At 38.2% G+C, this 12,953-nt stretch overlaps 1 protein-coding gene across 1 annotated transcript in view; it reads right to left on the bottom strand.

Annotated features, from left to right (window-relative positions):
• The window catches only part of B3glct (beta 3-glucosyltransferase), a 103,707-nt gene that overhangs the window by 42,253 nt on the left and 48,501 nt on the right, over window positions 1-12,953 (bottom strand). The window contains exons 5-7 of the mRNA XM_046454310.2: window positions 11,907-11,983; window positions 11,303-11,414; window positions 3,868-4,004 (exon numbers count right to left, since the gene is read on the bottom strand). Of these exons, the coding sequence (XP_046310266.1) occupies window positions 3,868-4,004; window positions 11,303-11,414; window positions 11,907-11,983 (326 nt within the window). The remainder of the gene's footprint in view (window positions 1-3,867; window positions 4,005-11,302; window positions 11,415-11,906; window positions 11,984-12,953) is intronic.

The following is a 12,953-nucleotide window of genomic DNA, read 5'->3' as shown; positions in this document are numbered from 1 at the left end:
GGTCTCCTGTGGGACTTCCTTGCAGAATGCCAGGAAATCCATAACAGAAAGTCCTCCCACAAACAGGACTCGCACCTGGGTTAGTGTACAACCTACAGCCTAGTTGGCAAAGCCTGGGCAGCTACTTGTATGGGAAACGTACAGTAGTTAGGAAGCTGGCATCCGCCAGAGCCAATGGAACCAGCCAGGACTTTGGTGTCTCCAAGCCTGATGAGGAGTATGGGCAGAGGGAGACCCACGAGGATCTGTAGAAAAAGTCGTATTCTCACTCCAGCCAGTCAGGCAATAAGAGTTGGCTGAGCAGTCCTAGAAGAGGATACTAGGAATCAAAGAGGCGTTCAAAGAGATTAATTCCATCCACCTGGTTTAAAAAAAAAATACTCAAAAGGGAAGCAAAAAACAGTTCTACACCTAACTCAAAACTGAATTCAGCACCAAGAGGCCTCTATGAAAGTCTGCCAGAGGAAAATGGGGGAACTGATAGGCAGAACTCTCTAGACAACCAGGATTTGCCCTCAGGATGAGAGGCCAAGCAGGTCAGAGGGCAGGGATGGGGAAAGAAGATCTACTGGCCTCAGAGAAATAGCTCCGTCCCCATGTACACTGTACTTGGGCTCCTAGGTCCACCAGGAGCTCCATAGCCCTGGAGGGAGAAGCAGTGGTGTGCCACAGCGCTTCACGGGGCAGAGGGAGCTGTGCTTGTGCCTTTCTAAAGGAACATGGTTGAACTATGGGGAACAGGAGACAAACAAGCTTATGAAGAGCTTATAACCCCCAAGTCAAAGAAATCACAGCCACACCGGCCTCTTCCCATGGAGAAATCAGTCCTGAGCCTTCCACACTAGGGAGCAAAGTCAAGAGAGCAAGGAAGGATGAGGGAAGCCTCCTTGACTGGGGGCTGGGAGGAATCGAGCAACAAGGCACAGTGCTTTGGATTATGACGTGAAGCTTAGAGCTGGGTTTTTTTTTAAGAGTTCAGACCAAAAAGAAGGTCACTAAACTGGGCTCCAAACACAAGGGTGCTGGCAGCTCCTGGCCTATAATTTGCAACAAACCAAAAGTGATTTAATGTAAGAATAAATATGACCTTGAACAGGTGAAGGAAGACACTTTCCCCTCTCCCCCACAGGGAGCAGAGCCAGGTGAAATAGTGGAGGGCGAGAGGGAATGATACTGTCTCTTCTTATCGTCTTTTCCCTTCCTTCCTGACACTCCCAAGACAAGAGCAGGGAAACCAGGCAGACTCTCTTAGGCATGCTCGGCCCCAGCTGGGAGAAGGGCATTCTTGCCCAGCAGCCTAAGGACAGGGTACAGAGTCAGGGGTCTTTGTTGGAGACAAAAGAATCCACTCTGGATAGTTGAAGCACAGGCTGCATTTATTCAGGCTCAAAGAATTGCTGGAATGTCTGAGTAAAGAAACTCTAGGGCGAGACTCCAAGAACGAAACCGAGATTTGCACAGAAATAAGCAGCCAAGGAGCTTCACCAGGGAGCTGCTACATCAGCAGCTCACTGCTTTAGCTGCCAGCCTCGTCCCCTGCTAAGATCCCTCAAGCCACATCCTCCTCTGTGCTTTGCCTCCTTCCCACATAACTCAGTTCCCAAAATGAATTGTATGTGACACAACTTCCTGATACATCACATAGCTGTTCCCTAGGAGCAAGGAAGGTTAGAAAATCCAGGGGGGACAGCGAGGAAGAAATAGATTCCTGGACACACACACCATACCAAGACTGAAACACGAAGAAAAAGAAACACTATACAGACCAATAATGAGCAACAAGATAGAACTGGAATAAAGTCTCCCATCAAACAAAAGCCTAGGATGAGATGGCTTCACTGCTGAGTTCTACCCAATATAAAAAGAACTAATACCAATTTTTCTTAAGTTGTTCTAAGAAACTAAAGAGAGAGGAATTTCCCCAAACTCATTATACAATGTCAGCATCACCCTGATACCAAAACCAGACAAGGACACAACAAAATAGAAAGCTATAAGCCAATATCCTTGATGGGTATTAATGTAAAAATCGTCCACAAAATATTGGCAATACAAATTCAACAGCATATTGAAACAATTATTCACCATGATCAAGTGGGATTCCTCTCAGGAACTCAAGGAAGGTTTGACATACATGAATCAATAACCATGATACAACACATTAACAGAATGAAGGTCGAAAACTAGATGATCATCTATACAGATGAACATCATAAAGGTCATGTATAATAAACTAATAGCTAGCATAATGCTGAATGGGGAAAGGCTGAAACAGCTCACTATTTTCACAATAGCCAAGAAATGAAAACAACCTAAGTGTCTATCAAGTGATAAACGGACAAAAAAAAAAATTGTGGTATATATGTATAATGGAATACCAGTCAGTCATAAAAAAAAGAATGAAATCCTGTCAATTGCCACAACATAGATGAAACTAGAGATCATTATGTTAAATAAAATAAGCCAGGCACAGAAAGACATGTACTGTATGATCTCACTCATATTTGGAACCTAAAAATTTGATCTTATAGAATATGAGAATAGAATAGTGGTTACTAGAGACTGGGAAGAGAAGTGAGAGGAAGGGAGAGAAAAAGGTAGATCAAGGGGTGCTGAGTTACAGTTAGATGGGAGAAAGAAGTTCTGGTGTGATTTCACTATAATCGGGTAATTATGTGCTGTCAATCAAAAGCTACAAGAAAGGAGTTTGAATGTTTTCACCATAAACAAGTGATAAATGTTTGAAGTCAGAGACATGTATAACTTGTATAATGATTTAAATTTTACACACTGTAAAATGTATATCATATAGCACATGGTATCCCATTAATACATACAACTTTATGTATTTGTATACCAGTTAAAAATAAATTGAAATCGAAAAAAAAATAGGTCTCGCTGCTACTGGCTTTTTGTTTGTTTTTTTATGGTGCTGGGGATGTAATCAGGGCATCGTGCATGCTAGGCAAGAACTCTACTCCTGAACTAGACCCCTCGCCCAACAGAGGAAGTCTTGCTCTAGTGGTGGTGGTGTGGATTCTACACGGGGAAGAAGGATATTATACTCTACAGAACTTTCGAAAGTGAAGAGAATAGTGAACAAGTTTTGGCCAGCTGGGACAACACAGTCTCTTTTCAAACCCCAAGCCCTAGAAGCAGGACATTGAATGAGAAGCGAAACCCCTTTCATCTCTGAAGATATAAATGTTACAAGTGTTTTGTCAACTTTTCATTCTTTAAGGAGTATGAAGTATTCAGATTGACAAGAGCCTTTGGACAATCACACTTCTCCTGAATTGCAACTTAATCATCTTCACTTTCCATATGTAATCAAGTACCGCTGCAGCTGTGCACACACACACCTGGGTATGACCACCGACAGCACCTTCTGCTGGCCGTCCCTCCTGCCGGGCCCATGTTTAACATGCATAACCACGCACATAAAATGCCATCCGCCCCCCCACCTCAGCATGCTACTGATTTGCTTTCTTACTTGCAATCAATGTAATACTGAGAAGCAAACCAAGTCCCTTCAAAAGAGTCATGTTGCTTCCTTGAACACAGTTCTCAGGGCCCTTACGTGCTCTCCTTGGTCTCACAATTTATTGCCTGCTTTACTTTGCAGGTGAGTAAGAGGAAGTACAGAGAAGTGGGATGATTTGTCTGAGGGGACTCATAAGTGAAAGACTTGAAGCAACAGCCCTCAGGGCTCTCGCTCCATGTCCCTTTTTTTTTCATTTTACCACCCACTGCCTCTGGCTGAAAAACTCATTTGAGATCCTGAGATCCAGCAAGAACAGAACTCAGCAAAGTAAAAGTTGGTACATACACCAAAAAAAAAAAAAAAGTCGAATAATCAATTCTTACTTGTTTACAAGTGGAATACTAAGGGCCCAGCCGGCAGCAAAGTCTGGATATTTAAAAACCGTAGGATTTTCAGAAAAGGCATAATGGTGAATTACTGAAGATTCTTCGTCATGTAATGCTTTTCCTAAAAACCATTCCTGTTAAATAGAAATATAAAATGTCATTTTATAGAAAGGCCATTCATGTAAAACCCAAAGCAAATTCGTACCATTAGTTTTAATTAATTAAATATCATGGGAGATAGAGTTAACACAGATTATGTACTTTGGCAGAATTGGAACAAAAATATAATTAAACCACTATGACAATGAATCTATCTATCTATCTATCTATCTATCTATCTATCTATATATATATATGGAGTTAAAGATCAGATCATCGGAATGAACAAAATGTGAGTCATCATTATACCATAAGTATATAAAAGTGGTATTTTATAGAATATTCCACGTAAAAATATTATGAAAGCAAAGAGAATAGTGGCTCCTACGCTTCACTAAAGTTTTCAAAGAAAGATCTGAAAGATTCTTTTGAGAATCAGGGTCTATTTTAAGCATTCATTCATTCATTCAATTAATATTTATTGAGAATCTCCAGCAGGCAGCAATATAGCTTACACTATAACAGGGAAATAGGAATTAAACAAATAAATACAGCAATTGACTGGGGGATGTCCTGGATCAAAAGGGAAATACCTTATGGAACAAATAAATGGAAATGAAATAATACCAAGGAGCCTACTCTGCAGAAATCTGAGGAAGTTAATGCAAAAGTCCCTGAGGTAAGAAAAAACTTGATGACAAAAAACATCTAGGTTGGCTAGCAGATGTTGGACTTGGGGAACATGGTATGAAAGAGACAGGCAGAAGACAGACCAGATTGGTTTTCTGAATCAGAGGAAAGGAACATGAGATTTATTCTAAGGGCAATAAAAGACTTCCACTTTTGGCCACAACAGAATAGCCTGGATTAGATCTATGTCACCATTAAAAACAGGTATGAATGCTGGAGAAATATGTAACACAAATGATTGAAGTCCTTGGAAAACAACAAAGGCAGACAGGATGTGAAGGGCTAAAATTTCACAATTGAAAAACCCATCTGTGGGAACCCAAGATTGGCCTCTTCTTTCCCACAGGAAACTTACTGGCTTCTGAGCTGTGGCTAGCATGTAGCAGAAGTTGCAGCTAGAAACTTCTGCAATCTTACTGGACTGAAGAGGTAAGCTTTGGCATGCAATTTTCACTCAATTACCTCAGCTGCACAAAAAAAAAAAAAAAAAAAAGTAAAAAAATAAGAACCAAACAGGAAGCAGAAGTGGAAAGGCTAAAAAGCTGAGCAAAGCCTTTGGCAGTCTATGGTTCTGGGAAGACCCTACCAGGATGAAAGGGTGCTAAGAGTAAGGGTGATCTGTAAACAGACTTACCCAAACCTGGCCTGTGACACAGAAGAATATTATATTCTCCCAAAGAAAGTTTCTATCATCCACAGAAAGAAAGTTTCTATCATCCACAGCCTCCTTAATTTTTCACATAAAATATGTAGCATTCAGTCAAAAACTAAAAGGCAGGACAAGAAATAAGGCCAAATCAAAAACAAAGAGATTAAGTGAAAAATACAGATGCACAGGTAAATTCAATTTTGCAGCTATCAAGCAAAACTTTCAACATTATTAATATGTTTAAGAAAATAGATGAAAGGATGGAGAACTGCACCAAAGAACTAGAATCTATAAACAAGAATCAAATGGAAATACTAACACTGAATGATTAATTCAAAAAGATATTAAACATAATGGAAGAGAAGATTTGTGATCTGGAAGGTAAGTCAGTAAAGAAATATCCAGACTGAGGCACCAAAAGGAGGAAAATACAGAAAAGCACTTAAGGCCATATGAGGTACATTGAAAAGACAGAAAAATTCATGAAATTGGAAACCAAGGATATGAAAAGAGAGGGGAGGAAAATGCAGCACTAGTTGAATACAGGCTTAGAACTTTCTAAAACTAACCAAAGTCATCAAGCCATAGATTTAAGAATCTCTATAAATTCAAATCAGGATGAACAAAAGCAAACCACACACAAGCACATAATGGTAAAACTATCGAAATCCAAAGATAGAGAAATTTAAAAAGCAGCTAGTGAAGAGTGTTCAAGGAAGGAGGCAAATATGTACAACATCTCTTTCAACAGAATAAAAAAAAGATAAACAGTTGACTTCTCAAGTGAAATAATGGGAGGTTAAGACGATGGTACAACATCCTTACAGTGACTAAAGACTAAAGAATGACTGCCCATCTAGGAAACGATACCCAGTGAAAACATCTTTGGTGAAATGGGAAACCACTGGAAGTTTCTGAGCAGGTGAGTGGTAAGATCTGAATCATAGAGGAGCTAGATTATTAGGATGGGAAGAACAGAAATGAGGAGAACAATTTGGAGGCTCTATTAGTGGTCAAGGCAAGAGATGGTGGTGGCTTGGACCACAGTACTAGTACTAGAGAGAAGATGGATGACAGAGATATTCTGAAAGTAGATCCAGCTGGACAGACAAACGTGGAGTTGAAGATAAAAAGAGGAAACTATCACAAGTCCTAGGGTTTTTTGTTTGTTTGTTTTTATGAGCAACTTGATAGACAGTGATGCCATTTCTGAGAACAGGAGGACTGAGCATGGAAGGGGCACTGGAGGGCATGAAAAGCTCAGTTTTGAACGTATTGAATCTGAAGTTTCTTTAGATAAGCAGAGGTATGAAGTGGCAGGTCTGATACAGGAGTGGGGAACACAAGGTTCACTCCCTCACTTCCTTCTCACTCTGCTCCAGTGAGCCCTGATCAGGGAGGTACTCTCTGAACACCCTACATGGTCTAGGAAGCCATTCTCAATCTCTTGTACCCCCATTCTGCTTTTTCTCCATAACACTTGTTGCCGTCTGATGTATTATATATTTGTTTGCATTTTGATCACTACCTTCTCTGAAACACAGCATCACCTCCTTGGGGGCATGGATGTCATCTATTTTGTTCACTGCTATCCCTCTAGTATCTCTACCATGTAATGGGCACTTAGTTGCTTTTTTGTTAAATGAATGGAGAAAGCCCTGGGGATAGACTGAAGAAACCAAAACATAATAAATCAAGTTACCCTAAGTTCTAAAAATTTTGATGTATTTTCTTTCTGATTCAACTAATGCCACATTATTCTATTCTTTATAAAAATATAAAAGTGGGAGGGATACAGTGCTTATGTGCCCTTCAATAACTTTTAAGAGTCTTACTGTACTTGTGGTTGTATCCCAAATAACTCCCAGAGCCCTCGTTTAAGTCATTACGAGGTGAGAAGAATGCCCAGTAATGATCAAGACAAATAACCTCAGCTTCAGATGGATTTCAATAGCTTTTTAAAAAGTCAATAACTTAGCTCTTTATCAAAACTATCAAACTCTTGCCAATGCTGGGAAAATTGGAAAGTTACATGTAACAAAATGAAATTAAACCCCTATCTCTCACCCTGCACAAAAATCAACTCAAAGTGGATCAAAGACTTAGGCACTAGAGCAGAGACCCTGCGCCTAATAGAAGAAAACATAGGCCCAGATCTTCACCATGTCAGTTTAGGAACTGACTTCCTTAACAAGACTCCTATAGTGCAAGAAGTAAAAGCAAGAATCAACAAATGGGATGGATTCAAACTAAAAAGCTTCTTCTCAGCAAAGGAAACAATAACATGAAGAGTGAGTCTAAGATTGGAAGAAAATCTTTACCACATGCACCTCCAATAGAGCACTAATCTCCAGGTTATATAAAGAGCTACAGAAAACTTAACAAAATAACAACAAATAACCCAATCAATAAATAGGCTAAGGAACTGAACAGATACTTCACAGAAGAAATCCAATCGATCAACAAATACATGAAAAATGTTCAAAATCCTTAGCAATGAGAATCAAAACTACACTAAGATTTCATCTCACTCCAGTCAGAATGGCAATTATCAAGAATACAAGCAACAATAAATATTGGCAAGGATGTGGGGAAAAAGGTACATTCATACATTGCTGATGAGACTGCCAATTGGCGTGACCATTATGGAAACCAGTATGGAGATTCCTCAGAAAACTTGGAATAGAACCACCATTTGACGCAGCTATCCCACGTCTCAGTTTATACCCAAAGGACTTAAAATTAGCATATTAGAGCGACGCAGCTACATTAATGTTTATAGCAGCTCAATTCACAATAGCTATACTATGGAACTAGGTGCCCTTCAACAGATGAATGGAGTTAAAAAATGTGAGATATATACACACAAACACACACACACACACACACATATATATATACACATATATAACATATATATAAACATACATACACACATGATGGAATATTACTCAGCCTTAACAAAGAATGAGATTATGGTGTTTGCTGGTAAATAGATAGAGCTGGAGAATATGATGCTAAGCAAAATAAGCCAATCCCAAAAAATCAAAGGCCAAATATTTTCTCTGATATATGGATGTTAATTCACAATAAGGGGGTGGGGTGCTAGAGAAGAATAGAGTTACTTTAGATTAGGTAGAAGTGAGTGAAGGGGGGGAGGGGTTATGGGAATAGAAAAGATAGTAGAATGAATCAGACATTATTATCCTATGTACATATATAACTATATGACTGGTGGGATTCTACAACATGTACAACCAGAAGAATGAGAAATTATACTCCATCTATGATGTATCAAAGTGCATTCTACTTTCATGTATAACTAATTAGAATAAACTTTTTTAAAAAAAGAAAATCACCCATTTATCATACCATGCCTCTATAGCCTATAAAGAAAATAAACACCTTGGTATATTTTGGCAACCTTCTTACCAATCTTTTAATACTAAAATCTCTCATTCCAAACATAATTTTATGTAAAACATGTTGTCATATTTTATCTCCTAATTGCAGTGTGTATCTATTATAAACAATGTAAGAATGTTTTTCAATATTTTTGTGCAGGCTATACACAACTTTAAGGAAGTAACTAATATAGAATCTATGGAAAGAGCCAAACCCCCTATTTTTTTCATGACTTTAATGGCTTCACAGAGAGGATAGTGATACACACTGTAGGACATTTCACCTCTATTAAAAATAAATACAAGAAGTCAATACACTTCATCAAACACACACCCATGAAAAGCGTGCTTTGGGGAAAAAAGACAACAAACAAGATATGGAAAATTATAGAAACCACCTAGGAAGGCCATTTAGCAGAGATCATTTAATAAAGATTTATTTTTATATTTAAAATACTGTATAAACAACATAAATTTGCATTTGTAAGAATGGCAGAATGATATTAAAGGAAAATATCAGAAGCAAACAAAAGACCTGATTTCAAACACATTATATAGTTATTGTTTCAATGTGGCTTATTTGTGTCAATATCAAAGTCAGGCTTGCTTTGTGCTTTTTTTCCTAAGATTTTTAAATCTTAGGAAAAAAGAATAAAGGGGTTAAAAAAATCATATGGGTTTGAGCTCACTTCAAATTACGTAATCTTTATTCCTCAATGTTAGTTTCAAAAGAAATAAAGCATCCTAGACATTTTTCTCCCGGAGGCAGAGTTCAGAAAAGAGGGAAAAAACATCTCATTTCACCTCTGTTCTGTACTTGCTTTTCATGAACTTGTTTTGAACTTTTACATTTATCATCCCAATTTTCATTAAAAAGCACAGTGAGTCACCATCTCCTGTACAGAATTAGAGCCATGGATAATGGAAAAATAATCTCCAGGTGAACCGAACACCAGGAGGAGACTGAAACTCCTACATCCTAAAAAAGATTTGGGAGTTTTTCTCAAGTTAAAAAAAAAAAAAAGCATAAAAGCTTAATGAAGGATTTATATAAAACATGGCAACCAAGTACACAGATGCTGGTTAGCATCATTTCAAAAGACTGGAGGAGTCGGGTTCATAACTTTTCTCTTCTTTGAAGACTTTGTTTTTTCACCTAACAACCTTCTCATCCAATTATATCTATACCTTCCCAAAATCAAAAGCAAAAAAGAGAAACCATGTAGATCCTTCCAGCTTTTAAAGATCATCAAAATCAATGGTTTATATTACAGTAACAGACTACCCCATATTTGAGAACTTAATCTGATCACCACCGCTGCCCTTCTTTACATCTATATCAACAAACCAAGCAGGAAGCCAGAACTGGCCTTTCATTCCCCAGAAAGTCATTAAACCACATTCTTCTCTAGAGTGGGCTTCCAGGTGGCGTAGGTAACTAGCGGTACCAGAAAGGGTCCAACTCTGCTTATCCCAAGTCTAAAGGATCCCATAAAGCAACCAGGTTGCAACCTGGGCTTCTCTAAGAGAACTGAATGTGGTGCTGGGGATTGAACCCAGGGCCTAGTGCATGCAAGGCAAGCGCTCTACCAACTGAGCTATATCTCCAGTCCCTTGATTGACTCTTGACCTATGTCCAGGGCAGGCTTTTAAGCCCTCTGAGCCTTTGAACACAATCTGGAAGGAAAGCTGATATTTTAGGACTTTCAGCCATTCACAAAGGGTCATTGACCCCTCCTAAATGTTCAACCCTCTGCTCAAAGCTAGGGATTCAGAGGGAAACAAGATCCCACTGCTGGATCAAATCTATACAAAATAAGACCTGAAAATATGAAAGTGGCTGTGAACTTCACTGAATCCCTCTAATGCAAGAACCATTCCTTCTCACTTCAGTCCTTCTCAGATAAGTTCCTTCTGCCTGAACATCCTCTTCTGCTGATTCCTGCTCATCCTGCAGGACTCAGATGAGAGTGAGCATCCTTTGCTGTCCTGACCCTCCCAGATTAGGCTCAACACCTTGTTATATGCTTCTCAGGGCCTCTCAAGCTTCTCCTTATTTTAGATCTCTTTTAACTGTGATTGATTCACTAAAGGCACCTATTCTATACCATCCATGTGGTCAGGATCCTTGCCTGTGTTATCCTAGCTCCTGCTGTCCAGGGTGCCTAACACACTGCTGGTACTCAAAAATCCTTCTATATAAAATAATACATATACTTCCTGATTAGTAAAAATAAAAATAACCAATTTAAATTTATTTCTAGGGTAAACTGTTTATGAACTCTTCTGTGTAGTTTTTTGACTCTGAAATTGCTAGCACATATAAATAGATTTTTTTCATTGGGGATGTATAATGGCTCACTCTACATTCCATCTCTCCATAAGCCATAAGCCTCCCAGAGAATTTTTTTAACATAGCTTCCAGATATTCACCTATTCCTTCATTCCTTTTCACTTTAAATTAATTGTCTTTATTAGAATTTATTACAATTATTAATTGTCTTTATTCTAATGCCTCTTAATCAAAATTAAACATTTTCTCTGAAGCACTGGCTGGAAAGTATACATACTAGCACTGAAGTTTACTCACCTTAGATGGATCGTATCGTCTGAGTGTCTCTAAGAGTTTGGGAATCTCTATCCTTGTCTCCTCTTCACAGAAGAAAATCCATGATGAATTGCGGCTATATGTTCCAGAAAAGCTAACAAAAAGAAATAAGTTACAGTCATCATCTGTGTAAAATGAGTTTATAGTAAGACTTAAAACTGGTAGGTAAGGAATGGATGAAGTTCAAATAGAACGGTCGACAATAGAGGGTTTTTCCTCTCAACTCTTCTCCAACGTCTAGAGTTTCGACTTATAGTAAAGCCATACACCAATCGCCTACAGAGCAGCCAGAGTTCTTAAAGTTAATTATCTCCATAACAACACCAGTTCACAAGAAAAATAATTTTCAAATATCAACTTGAAGCATTCAATCTTTTAAGAATACAGCACATTTACAATTAAAAGCTATGTATGAATAAGAACCAATCAAGAAAACTGTGTAATATGGTAATCATAAAAAGTAAAACTCAAATTCACTTCACTTGTTGACTGAGGAAAAACACCTTCTTAATAAGAAAACCAGGGAGCACAAAAGTCATCAGGTTGAAATGTCAGTAATTGACACGTTGGCGTTAAATGCACGTACTGCGGTAACAGGGGGAGTATGGTCCATGCTCCTTCCTGCTGAGCCAGCTCATGAAGAAGGAGGACTGTAGGCAGCTCCTAAAAACACAAGGAACGAAGAAAATAAATACAACTGATCAGATTCTTGACCACAGTGTTCAAAGAAAAGAATGCAACTGACCAGTTCCCCTTCCCAAAAATATAAAAGATACAGACAGGTACATCTAGAGACCAAACAGGTTACTCTTCACAATGGTCTCTTCTTTCTGGTTTTCTTCAGAAGCTACTGCAAGTGAAGTATCTTGGATGAATCTAAACAACCACCCAGACACCCGACAGTGCTCAAGAAACACAAGGAGGGCCTTCAGGGACACTCAGTACTAACTGGAAATTGGCAGATTTGCAAAGGTAACTAGAAGGCAAGAGCCCAGGGGAAGCAGTCAGGATAACTCAGTTTTTTGTTTATACACAAGATATGTAAAATGGGTTAAATAAAACCCTGTGGCTAAACAAGAGGACACAATATCTAATCTATCTCATGCTAAAAAAAACACAACTATTTGTTTAAAGTGATTTAAAAATAATAACATTTAAAAGTACTTTAAAGCACCACGGAAATGAAAAGTTGGGCCTGAATACTAGACCTATACTTCTTAATTACTCAAGCAAAAAAAGGGATAACATAATGTTGGAATCTTCAAATTTATAAATATAGAAGGAACTAAGATACAGAAATAAGGCACAACTGTGGTTGTGGTTTACAGAAATAAATATGCATATATATGTACAGAGAGTAATGTTTCAAGGATATGGGTGTTAGCTTTGAAGGAAAGCACTATTCACTATGTTTCAAGTCATTACCAAAGCCAAAAGTCTTCATATCTGCTATGACTACACCTCCTCTTCCAACAAACTTATTATATCCTGTGTTTATACTAGTTATAAGATTATGTTCCAGTTACCATCAACACAGACACAATTTAAGAATAAATCTTAAATATTTAGTTAGTGCACCAATGTGGTTTCCACATCAATCTTCAAGTTTATATATATTTATTACTTAAAGATA

Source organism: Marmota monax, unplaced genomic scaffold (assembly GCF_021218885.2).
Source record: "Marmota monax isolate L192 unplaced genomic scaffold, Marmota_monax_Labrador192_F-V1.1 WCK01_AAM20220418_F8-fsc00011, whole genome shotgun sequence".
Taxonomy (NCBI): Eukaryota; Metazoa; Chordata; class Mammalia; order Rodentia; family Sciuridae; genus Marmota; species Marmota monax.
Note: the sequence above shows the minus strand (reverse complement) of the source record. Positions and strands in the feature narration are given on the sequence as shown.